Below are 26,817 nucleotides of genomic sequence, written 5' to 3' on the forward strand. Positions count from 1 at the left end.
TGAGTGTGACACTTAAAATTCAGTCCTACACTTCGCTGAAAGTGTGAGTAAGACGCTTGATAACTAACTTTTAAGTGCAGCTTTCAGCGAAGAATTTATTTGCTCTTAAGTCAACTCTTAGCAGACTTCTTAGGAGTAATTCTAAGAAGCTTGATAAGTACGGCCCCAGATGTTTGATGAAGCTCTGTGTCTATCTACCACCACTACAGTTTTCTGTTTATTTGTTACTGACTGTGGCAGGACACCTCTGCCTCTGTTTCACTTTATGTTGCTGGTAAATAATATGGTTGTAGTAGTGGGCTAAAGTTAAATTATTTAGTATGCACTAATTAAAGGGGCAGAGCTTTAAGAGACATTTTAGCTTTTATATTTTATAAGATATAGTTTTTGTAAGAACCACAATTAATAAATATATTTCAGTGAATAACTTATTGTTCAAATCTGTATATAAATATGTACATAAAGTGTTGTAATTATATTGTAAAATGGATGGATGGATGGATGGATGGACGTTTAAAACAAAACTGTTATTATTAATTAGTAAGTATACATTTTTTGAGCCTTTTTAGAGAAAATCAAATCATTGTAGTAAATTATGCAAATTACTCGATGTCATGGTGACCACGCACCCACCGCCACAGGTATCTTGGCAGTTTATGGGAAACACTGGCGGTGGTCGCGCCCAGGAATCCCTTGATCACCCCCTGGGAGGTGAGGGGAGCAGGTGGCCGCACGCCCGGGAATAATTTTTGGTGATTTAACCTGTCATGGCTGTCTTGAGTTTCCAATCATTTCTACAACTCTTATTTTGTTGTGATAGAGTGATTGGAGCACATACTTGTTGCTCACAAAAAACATTCATGAAGTTTGCTTCTTTTACGAATTTATTATGGGTCTACTGAAAATGTGAGCAAATCTGCTGGGTCAAAAGTATACATACAGCAATGTTAATATTTGCTTACATGTCCCTTGGCAAGTTTCACTGCAATAAGGCGCTTTTGGTAGCCATCCACAAGCTTCCGGTGGAATCTTTGACCACTCCTCTTGACAAAATTGGTGCAGTTCAGCTAAATTTGTTGGTTTTCTGACATTAAGAAGGTCTTATCTTTGTCCATGTGAACTTCATGAATGTTTTTTGTGAGCAACAAGTATGTGCTCCAATCACTCTATCACAAAAAAATAAGAGTTGTAGAAATGATTGGAAACTCAAGACAGCCATGACATGATGTTCTTTACAACTGTATGTAAACTTTTGATCGCGACTGTATATGTATATATGTATCTTCAGCAGGGGTGCCCAAAGTGCGGCCCGGGGGCCATTTCCAGCCCACGGCAAATGATTTAATGGCCCGTGGCAAAATTGTTAGCAATGTAATATTAGCATAGCTTTTTGATGGCAAATTTTGCAGGATATGCATTTCAGTGTCAAATATTTTTGTACTTGACGAATGCTACCTGTTAGCATGCTAACGTTAGTAGGCAAGGTTGTTTTTTTTTTTTAGCTAATTTTATCGGTAAACACCAGAGTCATATATTATATACTCAGGTATACAATGCTGACACATGCCACAGGTAATATTTTAGCACGCTAACATTAGCATGCTGGCTTTTTTCAAGCTAAATCAGCAGGTATATACCCTCAATGCCCCCCAAAAACGCATGAACTCACTGGACTATAAAGACAATGTAACAAACATCCATAAACGTGGATGCATATGCAAAAGTGCAATATTTTTATCTGTACAGTAATGTATTTATAAATGCACCTTCTTATGTAAATGCTAACACTCTGCACCTTATTGCTCCTTTATCCTGCACTACAACGAGCTAATGCAACACAATTTCGTTCTTATCTGTACTGTAAAGTTCAAATTTGAATGACAATAAAGGAAGTCTAAGTCTAATATATTTTGGTATTTCGCTAATGCTACCTGTAAGCATGCTATTGTTAGCATAGATGCTAGCTTATTTTTATTACCTCACTTTGCTCTAATTTTTTCTTACATGAAACTATCTGGCCAGTGTGCTACCTTGTTAGCATACATGCTAGGTTTTTGTTTTTTTTTACCTCATTTTGCTAAAAAAGTTTCTTACTTGACACTATCTGGCCAGTGTGCTAACTTGTTAGTTCGGCTTTCCGCATACAAACGACATTTCTATTTCTAAAGATTTCTCTAGTTCTTTGACAAAAAAATATATATATTTATTGTACTGGCTTTGAAGGTGAAAACTACCAAAATGGCCCCCGCATCCTTTGGTTTGTCAAAAGGTCGGGCACCCCGATCTACAGAGTATGTATGTATGCATATGTATATATATATATATATATATATATATATATATATATATATATATATATATATATATATATATATATATATATATATATATATATATGTGTGTGTGTGTGTGTGTGTGTGTGTATGTATTTATCAAGTAAATACTTTGAAAATAACTTACCATGGCTGTTTTCACTGAGGGGACATCCATGCTGGGCAGGAGGCAGAGAGGTCCCTGAACACGAGGAGACACACACATATTACATAATTGTTCCTGTACCAGGAATTAACCAAAGAACTCTGCTTTCTGGAAAACTGGGATTTCAGAAATGTGCCCTTCCAAAGAAGTCTGAGGTTCTCGACGTGAACTCGAGGAACAACTGTAGGAAACTCGAACCCGTGTACCCATGGCGATGACCGTGGAGACACACCAAAGGCCCTCCATAAAACCGGCATAAAGGTGTTTGTTAATGATCAAGGCTGCCATCAAAGATTAGCTTTGTAGTCTGAAACAAAACGAAACTACTTATCGTAGTTGTCGGCCATGGTTTTTTTTTGTTTATGTTTCAATGGAGCCTTGTTAGCAAATGTTGTTCGTGGCTTTTGTCTGGCATTTCGTCCACCTTAAAACACCTGAATTCCCACGCAATCCGACGCTGCAAATTAAAGGCATCACAAGGGTTGCCAAGCAGGGCAAGGCAAGGAAAATATAATCAACATGGCCGCCTTCTTCTCATCTTGTAGAAAATGACAGGGCACCAAATGTTGAAGAGATAGTGAAAGTACCTTGAAGCCTGAGAATAGACGGCATGTAAACGCACATAGACTCCATCTGGACTATTTCGGGAGAGGCCGCCGGGCCACCCGAGGAGAGGATGACAGTTCACGGGCCTGCGGCAGGGCGGGGCGCGTCCCGCCGTGACCCGGGGCCCTCGGAGGCCGGCACGCGAGGCTGAGAGTGTTTGTCGGTCAACGTAGGCAGAGGGTGTTGGAAGTTCCCGTCTGCACGGACGGGATGCTTGAGTTAGATTCATAACACGGAGAATAAAAGCACGAGGGACAGACGCCGGCCATATGGTCACCATGGCGATGGCTACTGTTGAGTCCGAGGACGCAGCGTACCTCCGCCTAGGCTTAATTAACCCTTTATAGCAGTGGTCCCCAACCTTTTTGTAGCTGCGGACCGGTCAACGCTTGAAAATTTGTCCCACGGACCGGTGGGAGGGAGGGTGGTTGGGGGGGGTAATTAAAATAAATAAATAAAAAATAAATAAATAGTTAAAACAAATTTTTTTTACATAAATAAATACAATCATGTGTGCTTACGGACTGTATCCTGTAAAAAAAATGTTTTTATTTTTTTATTTCTTGTGCGGTCGGTTGGGGACCACTGCTTTACAGGACGCTTGTTGACATACATTATACAGCCTTTTTATGAAATAACGTCTAGTTTTTTTCTTCTAATATTTAAATCACTTTTTATTCAAAGTCATCCCTTTTATTTGTTGACTGGCCGGGAGACATCACCAGGGCCAAGTGCTCCAGGATTTCCCCTACATGTAATTGATCGTTGTGCCCCGCCACGGCAAAATAAAAGCCACCACACCTGTTAGGATTTTTTTTTTTTTTTTTTAAATAATTAAGGACTGTATTTTACAGACTATAAAGCGCACCGGGATATAAGCCGCACCCACTAAATTTTAAGAAGAAAAACATTTCCATATATTAACCGCGCCTGACTGTAAGTCGCAGATATATATGTTGTGAAATTTGTTATTTACACAGAAATATATTGTAAATGTTCGTTTTCATAGCGTAAGTGTTTCCAAACGGTATGTGTAAAACGGCTGATCAAACAAAACAGAGGTCATCGTCATAGACCCACTAGCTGTGGAAGTTAGCTCTCCAATCAGCTTAACATACTCGATAGCTCCACAGTGACGTTTTGGTGAATTTGTGAAACTGAAACAATACAATAAATCAATACAGTCTGCACGGATACAGTCCATAAGCACACATGATTGTATTTCTTTATGACAAAAAAAAAAAAAAAAAAAAAAAAAAAAAAAAATTATTATTATTATTTTATTTTTTTTTGTCATAAAGAAATACAATCATGTGTGCTTATGGACTGTATCCGTGCAGACTGTATTGATTTATATTGATATATAATGTATATATTGTGTTTTTTATGTTGATTTAATTTTTTTTTAAAAATAAATAAATAATAAAAACAAAAATTTAATTTCTTGTGCGGCCGCGGTCCGGTAGCAATCGGTCCACGGACCGGTACCAGGCCGCAGCCCGGTGGTTGGGGACCACTGAGCTAATAGACGTGGGAATCTTTTGGCACCTCACGATTCGAATACGATTCAGGAGCTACGATTCGATTAGAAATCGATTATTGATGCATCTTTAATTTATGTACAGTGATGCAGTTTTACATTTTTTTGTTTAACTAAATAAGCGTTTATCACTTGCAACTTTTAAAAACAGTGCATTTGTAATAAGAAACAGTTAAATTAATTCCCATTGCATTATTAAATTGATGAAAATGTGTGCAAAACTGTAACGTAAGTGCCCTAATATAAGGAAGCTGGTCAGGGGCCGTACTTATCAAGCTTCTTAGAGTGCCATTTTACACTTAAGTCCTGAGAATTTGCGAAATTTAGTCCTACTCTCAAACTTAAGAATAAAAGCTTTTTATCAACGTTCTTAAGTCTAAGAATCACTCCTACTCTCCACGATATTTAAGAGACCTTCAGAGGTGTCTTAAGTGGTTAGGAGTTGCCAGCAGGGGATGGCACTGAGGCGAGAGAGACGTGCGCGAACGTTCAGGGAACGGAACAATGTTTTGGTTTTTTTTGATGACGAGCAGCTGATCAAACGGTATCGTTTAGACAGAGCGGATATTATTTTTGTCACAGATTTAATACTTTTCGATTCCTTGTTGATTTCTGCATGTGTCTGCAGTGGGCTAGTATATATAGAGCCACCCACACCAGTTTCAAATGAGTTGCCTAATTAATGAATTGGAAAGAAAATGTTATGACTGTAGCGTATGTGTGTGGCCGTGAGGTGAGTGACGTCAGTGAGTGTGTGGGCGATAGAAGAGAGGGAGCGGTAGCGTGAGTGCTGGCGGGGACTAGTTTGTTTTGTATTATTTTGTAGTTTATTGTCAAAATATACACTCCCATTGTCCACTTAAATATTTCCAAGATATTTCTTTATTCTTAGACAACGGATTCCCTTCCGTGATTGGTCATTTCTATGGACACAGAAATGACGTCACCTAAAATTCCGTTTACGGCACATAGTAATGTCGTAATTCAGCTCTGAGTGTGACACTTAAGAATTAGTCCTACACTTCGCTGAAAGTGTGAGTAAGACGCTTGATAACTAACTTTTAAGTGCAGCTTTCAGCAAAGAATTTATTTGCTCTTAAGTCAACTCTTAGCAGACTTCTTAGGAGTAATTCTAAGAAGCTTGATAAGTACGGCCCCAGATCTCTCGGTGAGGTGGCTCGCTGCAGTCAGCCACATTTTAGAACTGTCTCCATGACTTTATTTACAAACAATGCATCAATTATTGACGTTTACTATTCGATTTTATAATTGTCCATGTCCAAATTACAATGCATCCAAAAATGGTGAGGTGGCTCGCTGCAGTCAGCCACATTTTAGAACTGTCTGCATGACTTTATTTACAAACAATACATCAATTATTGACGTTTACTATTCGATTTTAAAATTGTCCATGTCCGAATTACAATGCATCCAAACATCTATTATTTCCCCCACCTCTATTGGCTAATGCTAACGACGCTAGTTTCATTACATTACGATAGCAAAAATTTATATGCATGAAAACACTCCAAGAGATATGGGACGGTTTAGTAAGTAAGAATTGTTTTAGTTATATTGTCAAACTTACAAACGTTGCTCGAGGTGATGAAAAATCCATACGAGTAGAACGCTATGGACAATTAGAAGACTGGACAGCACTTCTACTTCACGTTCAAAGCTTTAAACAGCAAGACCCACCGCAGACACTCACCCAGCCGCACCTCCAGTGAGCAAACTCGTCCAAAAGATGGCGCCGTAGCACCAACAGTAAGACATTTATTCAGTGTCTTTGCCTGATTTTTAAAAACTATTTTCATTACGGCCCCTCAGCGAAGAAAAATCCATAAATAGGCCGCCGCAGGGTTCAAAGCGTAGGAAAAAAGCAGCGTGTCCGAGATATACCCACGGACAGGGATCTACAAAATGCGCAAAGTGTGACATCAATGAGCGTTTCAGAGGCTCTCGCTGTTCGTCGCGGATATCGAGCGACAAAAGTAAATAGACAACAAAATTAGGCATAATAATGTGTTAATTCCACAACTGACACCGATATCAACCGATACCGATATCAACTGATACCGATATATACAGTCGTGGAATTAACACATTATTATGCCTAATTTGGACAACCAGGTATGGTGAAGATAAGGTCCTTTTTTTTTTAAATTAATAAAATAAAATAAGATAAATAAATTAAAAACATTTTCTTGAATAAAAAAGAAAGTGAAACAATATAAAAACAGTTACATAGAAACTAGTAATAAATGAAAATTAGTAAAATGAAGTGTTAAAGGTTAGTACTATTAGTGGAGCAGCAGCACACACAATCATGTGTGCTTACGGACTGTATCCCTTGCAGACTGTACTGATATATATTGATATATAATGTAGGAACCAGAATATTAATAACAGAAAGAAACAACCCTTTTGTGTGAATAAGTGTGAATGGGGAAGGGAGGTTTTTTGGGTTGGTGCACTAATTGTAAGTGTATCTTGTGTTTTTTATGTTGATTTAATAAAAATAAAAATAAAAAAAATAAAAAAACAATACCGATAATAAAAAAAACCGTACCGATAATTTGCGATATTACATTTTAAACTTAAGCATTTATCGGCCGATAATATCGGACATCTCTAATATCGGACATCTCTAATATATACACTACCGTTCAAAAGTTTGGGGTCACCCAAACAATTTTGTGGAATAGCCTTCATTTCTAAGAACAAGAATAGACTGTCGAGTTTCAGATGAAAGTTCTCTTTTTCTGGCCATTTTGAGCGTTTAATTGACCACACAAATGTGATGCTCCAGAAACTCAATCTGCTCAAAGGAAGGTCAGTTTTATAGCTTCTGTAACGAGCTAAAGTGTTTTCAGATGTGTGAACATGATTGCACAAGGGTTTTCTAATCATCAATTAGCCTTCTGAGCCAATGAGCAAACACATTGTACCATTAGAACACTGGAGTGATAGTTGCTGGAAATGGGCCTCTATACACCTATGTAGATATTGCACCAAAAACCAGACATTTGCATCTAGAATAGTAATTTACCACATTAGCAATGTATAGAGTGTATTTCTTTAAAGTTAAGACTGGTTTAAAGTTATCTTCATTGAATAGAGTGTGTTTCTTTAAAGTTAAGACTAGCTTAAAGTTATCTTCATTGTAAAGTACAGTGCTTTTGTTTAAAAAATAAGGACATTTCAATGTGACCCCAAACTTTTGAACGGTAGTGTGTGTGTATGTATATATATATATATATATATATATATATATATATATATATATATATATATATATATATATATATATATATATATATATATATATATATATATATATATATGTGTATACATACAAACATACATACATACATGCATGCATACAGATTATATATATATATATATATATATATATATATATATAATTAGGGCTGTCAAACGATTAAAATATTTCATCGCAACTAATCGCATTGTTCCTAGTTAACTCAAAATTAATCGTGATAATCGCAGATAGGTATAATTTTTCATCATTAAGTGTACAGATAATTTTCAGGGCTGGTGGCTGCATGACAATGTTTTAACCGTCTCAATTAACAAAATGTAATATTGAGCCTGTTAATCATTCTGTAATTGAGGACTCGACCAGAACATGTCATAAAAGAATTTACACAATATTACAGCCAGCCAGAATAATTTTTTTTCTAAATTAAATTAAATATTTGGACACTCCTGATCCACATCAACAATATGATTTTCCAGAGTGGCTGAACAGGACAAAATGAAAAAAGTTTGTGTTCAGGTGAGACCTGCTCAGCGCTGTGCTGCTGGACACAGTTGTAGATGTAGCTGAGGCCCGCTCTGGTCAGGACGTAGGACGCCTGCTCGTTGATCAGCGTGTCAAGGTGAGCCTCGATCTGCAAAGGAAACAGGCCAGAGGGTGGTTGAGAAAACGAGGCGCCATTGTGAGCCGATGGTACTTGTGCCTAATGGAGCGCTGCGGAGCTGCTGCTGTTGGACCACCGCACAAAGGAAGCGCTAAAATTAGACGAGTAAGCGCTCCATCTCTATCTAAAGTGGCTTAGATGTTTCATAGCTCGATACTTATTACTGATGGACAGCGGAGAGCAGATATACCTGGAACTCCAGCATCTCCAGCCTCTTGTCGGTGAACTCGAAGAGAGCCAACGTGGTCTTCATGACATACAGCGAGTTGACCATGTAGGTGGCCATGTCGGCCGTGCCCAGGTTACTTGCGGAGACGGTGCACAGCTGCAGGAGGGGATCCAGGATGCACGAGAGAACCTGGGAGGAACACATCGTCATGCAGCTTGTTCACTGGAGAACACTAGGGGGGCACAAAAAATCTATTCACATCCGAAGCTCGATTCTTCTTCACTCCCATTCCAAACCGATTCATAATTGTCAAAAAAGATATTCTTATAAGACTCAATGTTTAGAAATACAGTGGAACCCCGATTTACAAACTTTTCAATTGACAAACTTTTAGATCAGGGGTGTCAAACTTCTGGCCCGCAGGCCGCAAGATGAGTTCACTAAGTATAAAAATGAGCTGGAATTTTTTTAAATGAAAGAAACCGCTGTTCTAAATGTGTCCACTGGATGTCGCAATAGGAATTCAAGTGTAACCCACATCACACTTTAAAGATGACGTGTCTGGATTGGCTGCCGCTACTCCAATCAGCGCAGGTGCAAGCGATCAGCTGCTCCTATTGTGGCTGGCAGCAGATGGCGACAGGCTGATGCTGAAGCGATGCACAATACTTTCTTTCATTTACCGTAATTTTCGGGCTATAAGCCGCTACTTTTTCCCCTCATTTTGGTCCCTGCGGCTTTTACGACGGTGCGGCTTTTTTACGGCTTTTTTTTTACGGCTTACGATAACCAGGGGCGCGCACAGTTTGCGCGAAGGAAGTTTTCATGCAAACACCCTCAATATGGAAAACAAACGGAGAAGTGCATATGATGCTGCTTTTAAGTTAAAGGCAATCGATCCGGCTGTCAAAGAAGGAAATAGAGCTGCTGCACGTACCCTTGACATCAATGAATCAATGGTGAGACGTTGGTGTAGATCAGGGGTCACCAACCTTTTTGAAACCAAGGGCTACTTCTTGGGTAGTGATTAATGCGAAGGGCTACCAGTTAGATACACACTTAAATAAATTGCCAGAAGTAGCCAATTTGCTCAATTTACCTTTAACTCTGTTATTATTAATAATTAATGATATTTATCTTTGTGGAAACACTGATCATCTTAATGATTTCTCACAATAAATATATATAGAAACAGATAAATATCAATATGCAACACTTTGTTTTTATATTTTCTCTAAGTGCACATTTTTCAAATTGAACATTTTCAAATGATCACTTCTAAGACAGTCTTGTGAAATCACAATATCCCATTTTAACTAGCTAGCCACTAACATTTTTTAACAAATCATGAATTACTTTGTACCATGTTTGTACAAATAATAACTCATGTAAAATACAAAAGTCAACTCTCAAATTTTTAAATCATGTCACACTTTGAACTGGACACCAAATCTGTTATCTGTTTCTTTGTCAGTTAGTGGGAAGCCTGGCATCGCATGCTGTTAACTAGTGTGTTGTACTCTGGTGTGTAACTTGACACTGCAACTCTGAGTGAGTCTTGCAGATGTGCATCAGTGAGGCGTGTTCTGTGTTTGTTCTTGATGAAGTTCATGTCAGAAAAGGCTGATTCACAAAGATAAGATTTTTCCTCATTGTTTGCGGCACCTTCTTAATCTTTTGGACATATTTTCACAGCAATCTGGCCTTAAGCTTAATTATGATAAATGTAAAATGTTAAGGATCGGAAATCTAAAGGGAACGTCCTTTCGAATGGAATGTAAAGTGCCTGTTTTGTGGACAGATGGACCAGTTAACATACTTGGTGTTGTTGTCCCAGAAAATCTGGAAGATCTAGGCCAGGGGTCACCAACGCGGTGCCCGCGGGCACCAGGTCGCCCGTAAGGACCAGACGAGAGATTTTTTTCCTGCTCTGATTTTTTACACTGCATTTTAAAACACTGTCATTTAACAAACTGAATTTTTAAACACACACATTTTTCTCCCAAATGTTTATTCAATAAAATGTGTCTGTCTTCAAAAGCATCAATTGTTCCAAAGATGTATTTAAACATTGAGTGGTACACAAATGTCCTGTTGGACAAAAAACATGTACTGTATCAAAAGAAATTGTATCCTTTTTTACAAGTGATCCCCTCCCAGAGAGTCTGCTGGGAAACATGGCGGGGTTCATAAAGGAAACAATCCACTCATAGTGGTGTTTTCAATTTTATGTGCCAGAAAAAAGAGACGATATTTTGCAGCAGTTAATATGGATGAACTCTAATATTGTAATAAATGGAAAGCCTTTCTTTTGGAAAACTATGTTTGAAAGAGGAATCATTTTTGTCAATGATATTATCAATGAGAATGGTAAAATTATGAAGTATGATGAATTTAGAGCTATGTATGGTGATGCTTGCTCAAGCTTTTCATTTTATCAACTAACTGGAGTAATTGGGAAAAGATGTAAACAAATAATTAATTATGGAACTACTAAATTATTAGTTTGTAAACCTCTAATAAGAAATTCTAGTTGGCAAAAAGGAACTAAAATAAATGGAAAAATATATAATTTTTATTTAATAAAGAAATCTTTGAAGGCTGCCTCATACAACACAAATGGAAAATGGGAGGACTTTTTTGACTGCCCGTTGCCATGGGATGCCATATTCAAACTAATCTATAAAACCACTATCGATGTGCAAAATCGTTATTTTCAAATTAAAATTATTTATAACTTCTTACCCACAGGGAAAATGTTAAAATTATGGAATATGACAGAGTCAGATGATTGCCGATTTTGTTGTCAGGAGCCTGAATCCACCCTGCATTTGTTTTGGTATTGTCATATTGTGTCTTTGTTTTGGGTGGAAGTTGAAAAAATGTGTTTAAGGATTGGTTTGTTTATGAAGCTTAATGTGGTTTCTGTTATTTTAGGAGAGTTCATTGACAATCATGATTTAGTCAATTTAATTATAGTACTCGGTAAAATGTTTATTTTTAAGGCCAAAAACAGATATTCACTTAGTATTACTTTCTTTAAAACATTTATTCAGTATTTTCTAACTTTAGAAAGTTACATGGTTGAAAACGATAATGATGCCAAAAAACAGTAAAAAAAAAGATGAGAAGTCCTCAAAGGCTTATTTTGAAAGTATAATTATGTTTATAGATTATATGATATCTGTTGTTGTGTTCCCTAATTTGAGTGACCTGGACATAATCTGGACTGTACATAAATGCTTATTTTGAAAATGTAATTTTGTTTATAAATTATATGCAATCTGTTGTGTTCCCTAATTTTTTTCTGTGTACATAAATGAAGGTGTGTGTTGCTGAGTCCGACTTGGACATTATCTGGACTGGGCCTGCTTTAAAAAACCCTTTAAACAAATCTAATTTCATTGACAACCTGGTCTGTTGAAGATAAGGCCCTTTTTTAAAAAATAAAATAAAATAAGATAAATAAATAAAAAACATTTTCTTGGATAAAAAAGAAAGTAAAACAATATAAAAATAATTACATAAAAAATAGTAATTAATGAAAATGTTAGTGGACCAGCAGCCTATACAATCATGTGTGCTTCAGGGACTGTGTCCCTTGCAGATGTGTTGTCTATGTTGTGGGAACCAGAATATTGGTAGCAGAAAGAAATAACCCCTTTTGTGTGAGTGGGTGTGGATGAGTGTGCATGGGGGAGGTTGTTTGGGTTGATGCACTGATTGAAAGTGTATCTTGTGTTTTTTCTATGTAGATTTAATTTTAAATTTTTTTTTTTTTTTTTTTTTTTTTAGAACAGGCCCGCGGGCGACTCGTCTGGTCCTTACGGGCGACCTGGTGCCCGCGGGCACCGCGTTGGTGACCCCTGGTGTAGATTAACTACGATCAAAGTATTGGACAGGATGTCGAAATGTGTAATAAAGAAGTACTTTATATAAGAAAAAAATGGGGATACAAACGGTACAAAACGATCCTTATAACTTGTTATCTGTTATTCATTCATCACCCGTAGGCTCGTAATTCTCATCTCAACAACCACAATGCACCTGCTCCCGGTCTTTCTAACATCCGGTTTTGCCGCAATGCATTGTGGAACATGCAGTCTTTTAGTTAACCCTTTGTTGGTCTATTGAGTAGAAACAACTCAATTCAGTGTCTCTCAAATAATCAATATCAAATACATGTATAAATCAAATCAATTCCCTTTTTACTCTTTTTAGCTGTAAATAATAATAGATCAATTTATCAGCAATTAAATCAAACATGCAAATCATGAATGATCATCACACATGAACTATATAACCCATAAGTTACAACAGTTGGAGACGGCAGCATGAAGAACTGATTCAATGCAAAAAGACAAAAAAACATCCACGATCATCAATGGCTTTCGAAAAGCTGGACTGCTGCGTCGTGATGATGAAGAGGACGGCGTAACGGCTGACAAAGCCGGAGCCGTTGATTCCACTGACGAAGAGGAAGGATTTGAGAGCGAGAACAAAGGAGAGAGAGTGGCTGACAACGCCATTTTGGACCTGTTCTTCTCCGACACCGACGAAGATGATTTCGGTGGTTTTAGTACGCAGGAGGAAGACGATGACACAATGATTAAAGACTGACTTTTCATATACCGGTAGGCTGGTTATTTTGATAACGTACAGGCGAGCACTTTGTATTACTTTGCACCGTTGTATTATTGTCATGTCAAAGATGTGAAAGTTTGATTGAATGATTGAAAGATTTATTGTTAATAAATGGGACGCTTTGCGTTCCCAAACAGTCATCTCTGTCCCGACAATCCCCTCCGTGGTAGCAGGAACCCCTATATACTACGGTAATTACACATCAAAACCCTGCGGCTTATAATCGGGTGCGGCTTATATATGGAGCAATCTGTATTTTCCCCCAAATTTAGCTGGTGCGGCTTATAGTCAGGTGCGGCTTATAGTGCGGAAATTACGGTAAATTATCCACTCAACGTATAAATAACGAAACGGTAAGATGTAAAGACTTACGTCATCTTTGTAGTTAGAGTTCCATTTAGTGCTTGCAATTGGTGGAATGCACGATGCCCACCCTGAACTTCATTGTAAAAAAAGTGTGTTTCTACATTTGTTGTGATTGTTCTATTTTATTGTATGCTTAAATAGACCATGTTCACATTGGTTAACTTTATAGTTATGTTCCCTTGATCTAGGCTATGGTGTTATTTTGATAATTCTTCTGTTTTTATTATAATTGTAATATTTGAATGATGCTAAATGAATGTGTTGTGGCAACACTCGGTTGCTTTTCCAAACACGTCTTTAATGAACTGCCAACATGAGAATGCTGAACAGGAAGTGCTTAAAGTTTAATGGCTTTGTAAATACACTGATACAAAGTCTAAGTTCATTGTTCATGCATTACATACTATACAATACCTTTTGCACTTTATTAATTTATATTATGTGTTGTCAACTTTGTATTTTTTTAATGTTATTGCCTGAAATAAATAAATAAATGAAAAAAAAAAAATTGTGTTCTTCATGGGGTTTTTGAAACTACAACAATTTTTTTCTTTAGAATTTTCAACTAACTTGAAATGTTTTGCCAAGAGTAATATTTATAATATGTAAATTTTCAGAATGTGGTTCTCTTTCTGGCCAAAGACAAAGAAAAACATTTTGAAGTGGCCTTTATTTTGAAGTCATTATGCCATGATTTTACCAGTCCGGCCCGCGTGGGAATAGATTTTCTTCCATGCGGCCCTTGAGCTAAAATGAGTTTGACACCCCCATCTTCGATAGAGCAAAATATGCCACTGAGTGCGAACCCTGTCTCGGTGTACGGACGTTTCATTCATTCATTTATTTGTGTGCCGCTGGAAGCCTTAAGGCACGGCCATTACACACAATACACACAGGGACAGCCATTTTGGAGAGGCGCAGACCCCAAGGTTACATCCTGTTCACGCAGTCCATTACTCGGTCTGTTGTCGGTCTGACTGATAAAAGTATAGAGGAGAGAGAACCGACACACACACGACCCCTCCTACCTGCCCCCCTCCTCTCTCTACCGCCCGGCTCTTCTCTGCGGTCATCGACTGCCGTTTGCCGACAGCAAGGTAAAAAGGATTTCACTTTTTAACCTTTTTTTTTTTTTTTAAGCAACATTGTTGTTAACGTTTTTAAGATCACCAAAAGGGACTTTTGTGTGTGCGCACGTTGACACTTCAGCTTGCCGTTGTTATTGGGTTAGTTTGATATTAAAGAGATTGTGGATCTATTACCTCCTTGTTCTATACTTTTAAAAATGTTCTTGTAATCAGACCATATTTTCGGTATATTAGATGGAATTTTTTTATTTAAAATTCCATTACAAGAAAATTTGAAAAAGTATATGAATAAGAAGACATAATTAACATTTTTGAGCAACCTCCTTGTTATGTTTGTCTGACATAAGCATATATACATTATACTGTAGTGTCTTCTAAGTCTGCACTCTTTTACTAAAAATAAGGACTTTTGTTGAGGCCAGAAATAATTATTAATTGTTTCCTATGGGGAACTATGCTTCACTATACAAACTTTTGTATTTACAAACCAAGAATCAATTAAGTTTGTAAATCGAGGTTCCACTGTATGTTTTGAGGCAATCACCATGCAGCCAGAAGGCGCTTTCTAACCTGTGACCTGTTTTTAAAAACTTTCATTATAATAATTATACCGGTTTGAATCGAGAGTCCATTCTGAACCCAATTGTCAGCCCAGGAATTGGACAGGGATCGATTCGTTAGGTGCCCAAAGATTCACACCCATGAACAATACTTCCTGTACACGGGTGTTTACCTGGGCAAAGTCCGCCTGCCGCGCTCCCACGGGAACCACGGAGGAGTCATGAGAGGCCAGAACCTCCCTGAGGAGGGACAGCGTCATGGTGAGGGAAGACGTGGGTCCCAGGTCAGGAGGCGGGAGCTCTACCTGAGCAGCAGAATTGGACATGGAACAAGCACATTGCCTTTACTTTGACTCGGTTAATAATTCATCATCATAAAATGAAATAACATTTGTCCTGAGTCAGTCGCGCTTTTAATAAAAAGGGTTCTGATGTAATTCTCCCAAGGACACACACACACACACAAAGAGAGCAGGTCGCCATCTTTTGTGCCTCTAATAGAAATAATTACATGAAGGCCGTGTTCCCGGCATTAGCTGGAATTGACACCGAAACCCAGAGGGCCTTCAATTGGATTAGCAGCAGGCTACTGGGATCATTGGTGCAACGGCTATCGATCCTGACCCGGGCCGATCGTTACATGGAAGCAGAGCTTGTGCCGGGTGTACTGGGACTCCAATTCAACAAAATACTCAGAAGTCTGCTGGGGTTTTTTTTTAGGGAGGAGACTTTCATGTTTTTAAGAGGTTCAAACATACACTTGCTGCCGGTGGGACCTTTTGAAAGATCATTCAACAAGTTTTACCATGGAAGCCCAGACAAGAAGGACCAGGAATATTCCCATTTCCAAAGAATGTGGACCACTATGTTCCACTGTAACGCCTATAAATTGAGTTGCCCTTCAGGAGGATGAATAAAGATGCGTCTACTCTACCTTGTCCATGAGTCTACTTGCATGAAGGCTCAGGCTGTTGAAGAACATCTTTTTGCTGAGGATGTGCATCTCCTCCATGGTCATGAGCAAAGAGCCCACGCTGGTCCCCACGATGGAGCTGCAAAAGCAGACCGCGGACACTCTATGGACATTGCTTCGTGAAGGTGAGGAAGAAGAACGTGAAGAAGAAGAACGTAAAGAAGAAGAAGAACGTAAAGAAGAAGAAGAACAACGTGAAGAAGAAGAAGAATAACAAGAACAATAACAAGAAGAAGGAGAAGAAGAAGGTGAAGAACAAGAACAAGAAAAAGGAGAAGAAGAAGAGGAAGAAGGTGAAGAAGAAAGTGAATTAGAAGAAGAACAAGAAGTAGAAGAAACACAAGAACAACAACAAGAACAAGGAAGAGGAAGAAGATGAAGATGGATAAGAAAGTGATGAAGAAAGTGATGAAGTGTTGAAGAAGAAGAGAATAAAAATTGAAGAAGAGGAAAAAGAAGGAGATGGTGAAAAGAATAATAATAAGAAGAAGAAGACGGTGATGAAGAAGGAGACGATACAGAGGAAGAAGAAGAAGGTGAAGAAGTAAGTGAAATAGAAGAAGAACAAGAAGTAGAAGAAGAATAACAAGAATAACAAAAACAGGAAGAGGAAGAATAAAATGGATAAGAAAGTGATGAAGAAGGTTAAGTGTTGAAGAATAAGAGAATAAAATTGAAAGAAAGGAAAAAGAAGGAGATGGTGAAAAGAATAATAAGAAGAAGATGGTGATGAAGAAGGAGACGATACAGAGGAAGAAGAAAAAGGTGAAGAAGTAAGTGAAATAGAAAAAGAACAAGAAGAAGAATAACAAGAACAGGAAGAAGAAGAAGAAGATGGATAAGAAAGTGATGAAGAAGGTGAAGAGTTGAAGAATAAGAGAATAAAAGTGAAGAACAGGAAAATAAGGACACGGTGAAAAGAAGAAGAAGAAGAAGAAATAGGAGGAGACAGTGAAGAAGAAGGAGATTGTGAAGAAGTAGAAGAACAAGTACAAGAAGAACAATGTGAAGAAGGAGACGGTGAAAAAGAAGAAGAAGAAGAAAGTGGAAGAGGAAGAAGAAGATGATGAAGGTGAAGGAAAAACAAGAAGAAGAAAGTGAAGAAAAACAAGAAGAAGAAGATGAAGAAGAAAAACAAGAAGAGGAAGAGGAAGAAGAAAGTAAAATTGAAGAACAAGAAGAAGAAGAAGAGGAAGAGGAGGAAGAAGAAGAAGAAGAAGAAGAAGAGTAAGAGGGTGAAGAAAGTGAAATAGAAGACAAAGTAGAAGAGGAAGAGGAAGAAGGTGAAGAAGAAAGTGAAATAGAAGAATAACAACAAGAAGAAGAAGAAGTGAAGAAAAACAAGAAGAGGAAGAAGAAGAAGTGAAGAAAAAGAAAAAGTAGAATAAGAATAACAAGAACAAGAAGTTGAAGAAGAAAGTGAAATAGAAGAGGAAGAGGAAAAAGAAAAGGTAGAGGAAAAAGCAGAGGGAGGAGGGGAGGAAGATGACTACCTGATGGTGTGATGGTAGAACTTGAGCAGGTTGGACAACTTGTAGAGCAGCACTGCTCCCGGCTCTGCCACAATCACCTGCTCTATGCGCACCTACAGTATCAATGCAAGCACACCTTGGTCAGACCCTGACAGCATCTTGCCATCACTTGCTGTCCACCTACTTTCAGAGGCCGACACACTCCTTCTGTGATGTGTCCGACCACCTCCTGCATGTTCTCCCCCACACCTGCGGGGAGACCACGACATGCTTCACTCATTCACAAGCATTCAGAACATCACCTGAGCCTACCCTGCAGGGACACTTGTTTGAGCAGAGCTTCCAGATGTTCCTTCTCAGAGGCGGTGGCTTGGTGCAGCCAGGCCAACATGTCTCCCGCGTATCTGCCGGGGCGACACCTGAATTACACCCAGGGCTCATTTTCACACGGGAGGACGCTAATGCACGAGATCATAGGCCATCAGGGCTCGTTTGCCTGCGACAGACGCTCACACGGGGCTGGGTGTTACGTAACGCGCGTGTGTGTGTGTGTGTGTGTGTGTGTGTGTGTGTGTGTGTGTGTGTGTGTGTGTGTGTGTGTGTGTGTGTGTGTGTGTGTGTGTGTGTGTGTGTGTGTGTGTGTGTGTGTGTGTGTGTGTGTGTGTGCTTTGAGGAGGACGCAGGACACCGAGAAACAACTCGGATGTTCCCAGAAGCGCTGATGCCTCCGACTAACTGAAGGCCATTTAGTGACACTGAACGAGAGCGGGGTTCTGAGAAAAGTCTGTTTGGAGGAGGATGTGTTGCGCCAGGACCAATGAAACCATTCAATGTCTGCTGGGTGCCATTTGGAGACAACCTCAACTTAATGGTGCAAATCCCAGCTGCACTCTATTCTGAAAAAAAACAACTTTTTCTAACTGTTGGTACTTGTTCTGTGTATTTGGGGTCGGCGTAAGTCCAGATAATGTGAAATCGAAGCATTGAGGCATGGCGGACATATTCATAAAACAATCTTGCCTTCCTTCATACTTCTGAGAAACGAGCCGTGTGAAAATGTTACACATTTGGGGACCATTCATCCGTCTTCTTCCGCTTATACGAGGTCGGGTCGCGGGGGAAGCAGCCAAAGCAGAGGAGCCCAGACTTCCTTCTCCCGAGCCACTTCGTTTAGCTCCTTCCGGGGGATCCTGAGGCGTTCCCAGGCCAGCCAGGAGACATAATCTCCCCAACGTGTCCTGGGTCCATGGCCTAATACCAGTCGGACAAGACCTAAACACCTCCCCAGGGAGGCAGTCCAGGGGCATCCTGACCAGATGCGCGAACCACCTTATCTGGTTCCTTTCCCGATGTGGAGGAGTAGCGGCTTTACCCTGAGCTCCTCCTGGATGACAGAGCTTCTCACCCTATCTCTAAGGGAGAGCCCCACCACCCGGCGGAGGAAACTCATTTCGGCCGCTTGTACCCGTGATCTTGGCCTTTCGGTCATAACCCAAAGCTCATGACCGTATGTGAGGATGGGAACGTAGATCGACCGGTAAATTGAGAGCTTTTCCTTCAGTCCCAGCTCCTTCTTCACCACCACGGATTGATGCAGGGTCCACATTACTGCAGACGCCGCACCGATCCACCAGTCGATCTCACGATCCACTCTTCCCTCACTCATGAACAAGACTCCTAGGTACTTGAACTCCTCCACTTGGGGCAAGATCTCCTCCCCGACCCGGAGATGGCACTCCACCCTTTTCCGGAAAAGAACCATGAACTCGGATTTGGAGGTGCTGATTCTCATCCCAATCGCTTCACACTTGGCTGCGAACCGATCCAGTGAGAGCTGAACATCCTGGTCAGATGAAGCCAGCAGGACCACATCATCCGTAACAATCAGAGACCTAATCCTGCAGCGACCAAACCGGATCCCCTTAATGACCTGATTGCACCTAGAAATTCTGTCCGTAAAAGTTAAGAACAGAATTGGTGACAAAGGGCAGCCCTGGCGGAGTCCAACCCTCACTGGAAACGGATCCGACTTACTGCCGGAAATGCAAACCAAGCTCTGATACCGATCATACAGGGAGGGGACCGCAACAATCGGGCGGTCCGATACTCCATACTCTTTGATCACAACCCACCGGCCATCCTGAGAAGATTAGTTTGTCAATATTAGACAAACCAACAGTGTACAGGGTTACAGAACAGGAATGCTAATGGGTCGCCACAAGGCGCCCCGTAAAAGATGGGAAAAAGGTCAACGCTGGGGAGGATGACACAATCCAGACTGGGCTCCTAAGAGGGCCCAGTATGGAGTGGGAAAAAACCTCCATAGCAAAGCACTTATACATATTACAACATCTCGAGACTTGCAACAGAGGGGAGGGAGTGGGGGCTATGGTGGCAGGCTGCAGCTCTTCAGGCGCTACCCAGCCGTCCATCACCCCTAAGGGATTCACGTCAAGGGCATTGGATGCCTTCTCCAAGTCCTCAAAGCACATGTAGACTGGTTGGGAAAACTCCCTTGCTCACTCTAGGACCCTGCCGAGAGTATATAGGACGAAAACCACACTGCTCCTCCTGAATCTGAGGTTTGACTATCCGGCGTAGCCTCCTCTCCAGTACACCGGAATAGACCTTACCGGTAAGGTTGAGGAGTGTGATCCCACGATAGTTGGAACACACCCTCTGGTTCCCCTTCTAAAAGAGAGGAACCACCACCGCAGTCTGCCAATCCAGAGGCAACGCCCCCGATGTCCTGGCAATGCTGCAGAGTCTTGTCAACCAACCAAGACAGCCCCACAGCATCCAGAGCCTGAAGGAACTTCCTGGGGCACTGCGACCGAGGCGCTTCTTAACTACCTCGGTAACTTCAGTCCCAGAAATAGGAGAGCCCACAACAGATTCCCCAGGCCCGGTTTCCTAGTAGGAAGTCGTGTAGGCGGGATTGAAGAGGCCTTCAAAGTATACCCTCCACCGATCCATTTGGGGACGTTTTTGCCAAGTGTGAGGTCAGCGGATTATCCATATATGGTGGATTTTTACCAGAAGGGCGCCATTGTAGCCAATAAGTTCCTTCTTTTTCTCTATCCTCCTGTTGTGGGGCAGACTGGCTCGTACATGCACATGCATCCTCAGCTGTTGCCATTTCTAATACAAAGTAACGTATAATTCAAATTTATATCTGTCAGTACGTGCGCTAAGGAAGCGCTAAAAACTACAAAATGGCTGACGGGGGGAAGACTAGGGCTGTGAATCTTTGGGCACCACACGATTCGACTTGATTCGATTCTTGGGGCTAACAATTCGATTTAGAATCTATTCTCGATTCAAACCGATTGTCTATTCAAAATCAACACTTTTTTAATAACATTGGGTGTCAGTTCTATGATTAACTACATTCCTCCATAAAAAAGATAAACAGCTCCGATCAATTTTTAAATCACTTGCAAAAAAAGTGGTTTTGTTTAATAAAATGCTTCCCAAACATTTAATAAAGTCAAATACAAATAAAGAAGCAAGAGTATCCAACACTTCTCTTTTCTAAAGTAACTCTGTACAGCAGATATAGATCATCTAGATCAGGGGTCACCAACCTTTTTGAAACCAAGAGCTACTTCTTGGGTACTGATTAATGCGAAGGGCTACCAGTTTGATACACACTTAAATAAATTGCCAGAAAAAGCCAATTTGCTCAATTTACCTTTAACTCTATGTTATTATTAATAATTAATGATATTTATCTTTGTGGAAAAACTGATCATCTTAATGATTTCTCACATCAAATATATATAGAAACAGATAAACATCAATATGCAACACTTTATTTTTATATTTTCTCTAAGTGCACATTTTTCAAATTGAACATTTTTAAATGATCACTTCTAAGACAGTCTTGTGAAATCACAATATCCAAATTTAACTAGCTAGCCACTAACATTTTTTAACAAATCATGAATTACTTTGCACCATGTTTGTACAAATAATAACTCATGTAAAATTAAAAAAATTAAAAAAACAATTTATGGAACATCATTTGTAATTTTTCCTGATTAACATTAATTTAAGAATGTTGATGACATGTTTTAAATAGGTTAAAATCCAATCTGCACTTTGTTAGAACATATAACAAATTGGACCAAGCTATATTTCTAACAAAGACAAATCATTATTTCTTCTAGATTTTCCAGAACAAAAATTTTAAAAGAAATTCAAAAGACTTTGAAATAAGATTTAAATTTGATTCTACAGATTTTCTAGATTTGCCAGAATAATTTTTTTGAATTTTAATCATAATAAGTTTGAAGAAATGTTTCACAAATATTCTTCGTCGAAAAAAACAGAAGCTAAAATGAAGAATTAAATTAAAACGTATTTATTATTCTTTACAATAAAATTTTTTTTTTACTTGAACATTGATTTAAATTGTCAGGAAAGAAGAGGAAGGAATTTAAAAGGTAAAAAGGTATATGTGTTTAAAAATCCTAAAATCATTTTTAAGGTTGTATTTTTTCTCTAAAATTGTCTTTCTGAAAGTTATAAGAAGCAAAGTAAAAAAAATAAATGAATTTAGTTAAACAAGTGAAGACAAAGTCTATAAAATATTTTCTTGGATTTTCAAATTCTATTTGAGTTTTGTCTCTCTTAAAATTAAAAATGTCGAGCAAAGCGAGACCAGCTTGCTAGTTGTGGGGAGGCGGGGCCGGCAGACCGACGGCGCCCGCTCCAAGACGGCGGCGAGGAGGCGTGGACGAGCGAGCGGCAAGGTGGGGCGCGCTGGGAGCGACGCCGCAATCAGCATAAGGTGCGTGGAGCGCGCAGCTGTGGACAGTGCAATCACCCTCTCGGACCGTATAAAAGGGTGAGAGACGTGAACATCAAGGGAGGAGACGGAGAAAGACGGCGGACGGGAGGAAACCATTCACGTGAGAAAAAAGGCAGCTGCTGAAAAGCACGCAAAAGACTCTGTGATTGAAATAATAAAGAAGTCTAAACCGTCTCACGACAATGTCTTCCCTGGATGGTCCTGAGAACCCGCACTAGTTAGGACTGTCACACTAGTAAATAAATAAAATTTAAAAAATAGAGGCAGCTCACTGGTAAGTGCTGCTATTTGAGCTATTTTTAGAACAGGCCAACGGGCGACTCATCTGGTCCTTACGGGCGTTGGTGACTCCTGATCTAGATCAACAATATGATTTGTCTGAGTGGCTGGACAGGACAGATAATAAAAAAAATTAAAAATAAAAGTTTTTAGTTTTAAAATGAATTAAGTGTCATTACAAATATGAATCGTGATTCAATTGAAAATCAATTGTTTTTGGACACCCCGAGAGAAGACACAGTCAAAGTGGAGGCACATAAATAAGAAGAGGCGGTCAGAAAGCGGCTTAAAGATGTTCTGTAAAACATAATCTATGCAACATTTTGACCAAAGAACCACCATGTTTATGCAGTGTTTAAAATGTGGGGGGAAAAAATCATAATATGACCCCTTTTTTGCACAAAAATTAGGGATGTCCGATAATGGCTTTTTGCCGATATCCGATATGCCGATATTGTCCAACTCTTTAATTACCAATACCGATATCAACCGATATATACAGTCGTGGAATTAACACATTATGCCTAATTTGGACAACCAGGTATGGTGAAGATAAGGTACTTTTTAAAAAAATGAATCAAATAAAATAAGATAAATACATTAAAAACATTTTCTTGAATAAAAAAAGAAAGTAAAACAATATAAAAACAGTTACATAGAAACTAGTAATTAATGAAAATTTGTAAAATTAACTGTTAAAGGTTAGTATTATTAGTGGACCAGCAACACGCACAATCATGTGTGCTTACGGACTGTATCCCTTGCAGACTGTATTGATATATATTGATATATAATATAGGAACCACAATATTAATAACAGAAAGAAACAACCCTTTTGTGTGAATGAGTGTGAATGGGGGAGGGGGGCTTTTTGGGTTGGTGCACTAATTGTAAGTGTATCTTGTGTTTTTTATGTGGATTTAATAAAAAAAAACAAAAACAAAAAAAATTAAAAAAAACAACTATACTACTGATAAAAAAAAAAACGATACCGATAATTTCCGATATTACATTTTAACGCATTTATCGGCCGATAATATCGGCAGACCGATATTATCGGACATCTCTAACAAAAATGATGACTTAAGTAGTGAAGCAGTATTTTCATTTAACTTAAGTTATATTTTATTGACAGTTAAGTTAAGAAACATATATATTATTATTACGCGACCCCGAGAGGGACAAGCGGTAGAAAATGGATGGATGGATGGAATTTAGTTGGTTTGGTTTAAGTTTATTTCAAACAAGTATGCAGTCACAATATGATACGTCATACAATTAACATATTCTCATTTCACACATGTCCAAAAAGGAGCAAAGCGTATTTAATCCAACCCCTTTTCCAATTCATTGATATTATTGACATATATGATCACTTCCTATTCTCCTATTGTAACACGATTTGCATCGATGGAACACAACACTTATTTTCTTTAAGTTAGTTATAATTCCTATAATGAAATAAGTTATTTCTAATGTTCAATAAGATTCAAGGTGTTCATCAAAATTCTTCTTCCTTGTACTTTTGAACACTTCCCGTCTAAACAACCTCTTAAAGAGCATCATGTTAGTACATTTAGTACAGTTAGATTCATATTTTTTAGCATAAATGTATGTAAATACAGTAAGTGCAGTATATATGATTAGTATTTATTTTCATAATCAGCCTGACCTAAGCCTTGATAATAATCTTTGTGATAAAACATGCTTTCATACCATTTGGCCATATTAATTCTGTTAAACTGTAAGTACGTTAGGTATAATTATTGAATACCATTAAAATCAAGAGTAAGATGACTAATTTAGTGTTGATATATGACTGGGCCCCGGGCTCCTCTGTAGTGAAAAAGTAGGGCCCCCATGTCGAAAAAGCAAAGAACCCATGTCCTAAATCTACAAACCCCAAAACCAGTGAAGTTGGCACGTTGCGTAAATGGTCAATAAAAACAAAAAAACAATGATTTGAAAATCCTTTTCAACCTATATTTAATTGAATGGACTGCAAAGACAAGATACTTAACTTTCAAACTAGAAAACGTAATTTTTTGCAAATATTAGCTCATTTGGAATTTGATGCCTGCAACAAGTTTCAAAAAAGCTGGCACAAGTGGCAAAAAAGACTGAGAAAGTTGAGGAATGCTCATCAAACACTTATTTGGAACATCCCACAGGTGAACAGGCTAATTGGGAACAGGTGGGTGCCATGATTGGGTATAAAAGCAGCTTCCATGAAATGCTCAGTCATTCAAAAACAAGGATGGGGCGAGGGTCACCACTTTGTCAACAAATGCGTGAGCAAATTGTCCAACAGTTTAAGAACATCATTTCTCAACGAGCTATTGCAAGGAATTTAGGGATTTCACCATCTACGGTCTGTAATATCATCAAAAGGTTCAGAGAATCTGGAGAAATCACTGCACCAACATTGAATGCCCGTGACCTTGGATCCCTCAGGCGGTACTGCATCAAAAAGCAACATCAGTGTGTAAAGGATATCACCACATAGGCTCAGGAATACTTCAGAAAACCACTGTCAGTAACTACAGTTGGTCGCTACATCTCTAAGTGCAAGTTAAAACTCTACTATGCAAAGCGAAAGCCATTTATCAACAACACCCAGAAACGCTGCCGGCTTCGCTGGGCCCGAGCTCATCTAAGATGGACTGATGCAAAGTGGAAAAGTGTTCTGTGGTCTGACGAGTACACATTTCAAATTGTTTTTGGAAACTGTGGACGTCGTGTCCCCTGGACCAAAGAGGAAAAGAACCATCTGGATTATTATAGGTGCAAAGTTGAAAAACCAGCATCTGTGATGGTATGGATGTGTATTAGTGCCCAAGGCATGGGTAACTTACACATCTGTGAAGGCACCATTAATGCTGAAAGGTACATACAGGTTTTGGAGCAACATATGTTGCCATCCAAGCAACATTATCATGGACGCCCCTGCTTATTTCAGCAAGACAATGCCAAGCCACGTGTTACAAAAGCGTGGCTTCATATTCAAAAATTGTTTGATGCGAGCATACATATACTGTACAGTACTGTAAACGAAAAAAAACATAATAAATAAATAAAAAAAACTTGTAAACGAAAAAACATGCACAGTAAATGGGGAAAAAAAAAACATCCTGTAAATGAAAAAACAGTGTAAACGAAATATATATATATAATAAACGAAAACACGGGAAAAAAAATCTACTTCTACTACACGGATTTCACTTAAAGCGTGTATTTTTTGGAACGTAACCCCAGCGTTAAACGAGGGAACACTGTATTCCATTACAGCTTGTTATGTTTTGCACTGCACTGAAAAGCACAGCAACAATAAATGCCTTGAATAGTATGCACACATAAATGGTGTTGCAATGAACTATTTATATTATTATTAAAAACGTAATGAGTGTTTATGTCCTTTTGTCAATCTCAAAAAGGTACCTCAAAGGGTCGTGGGAGTGCATCTCAATAGGGCGGGGGGTTCCGCCGGGCCCGCCGCGTGCCAGGGCATCAATGAAGCCCCGCACTACCGCGTTCCTGCGCGCGGTCCCGAACTCATCCAGGGTGTACCTGCGGGAGAAGAGAAATTAACAGCGTTTGTTTTTGTTTTTTTTCTTCCCCTGAGGTCAAGCTGCTGGCATGAATCGAGCATTCGGGGGCAGCGTTTCCACGAGGAAAAATCTGGGGTTTGTTTTCATTACTCGGCGGTGGCGAGCCCTTAGTGAGACTAAACACAAGATAGCGCCGAAGTGAGATTCCAGGAAGGCCCGTCTGCGCTCGGAGGCAGCCCTGAGCGTGACCTTGCACACGGTGATGCACGACCACACAGAGAGGGAAGAATGGTCCTTTTAAAAAAAAAAAAAAACAACAACAACGCATTGG

General features: G+C 39.1%; 1 protein-coding gene across 1 annotated transcript in view; it reads right to left on the reverse strand.

The window, feature by feature from the left end:
* Positions 1 to 26,817, reverse strand: part of cog6 (component of oligomeric golgi complex 6) — a 78,250-nt gene that overhangs the window by 11,369 nt on the left and 40,064 nt on the right. The window contains exons 9-17 of the mRNA XM_062060888.1: positions 26,377 to 26,505; positions 18,156 to 18,247; positions 18,028 to 18,092; positions 17,865 to 17,956; positions 16,333 to 16,450; positions 15,572 to 15,703; positions 8,762 to 8,929; positions 8,434 to 8,541; positions 2,461 to 2,514 (exon numbers count right to left, since the gene is read on the reverse strand). Coding sequence (XP_061916872.1) covers positions 2,461 to 2,514; positions 8,434 to 8,541; positions 8,762 to 8,929; positions 15,572 to 15,703; positions 16,333 to 16,450; positions 17,865 to 17,956; positions 18,028 to 18,092; positions 18,156 to 18,247; positions 26,377 to 26,505 — 958 coding nt within the window. The remainder of the gene's footprint in view (positions 1 to 2,460; positions 2,515 to 8,433; positions 8,542 to 8,761; positions 8,930 to 15,571; positions 15,704 to 16,332; positions 16,451 to 17,864; positions 17,957 to 18,027; positions 18,093 to 18,155; positions 18,248 to 26,376; positions 26,506 to 26,817) is intronic.

This window comes from Entelurus aequoreus, linkage group LG10 (genome assembly GCF_033978785.1).
Source record: "Entelurus aequoreus isolate RoL-2023_Sb linkage group LG10, RoL_Eaeq_v1.1, whole genome shotgun sequence".
NCBI classification, from domain to species: Eukaryota; Metazoa; Chordata; class Actinopteri; order Syngnathiformes; family Syngnathidae; genus Entelurus; species Entelurus aequoreus.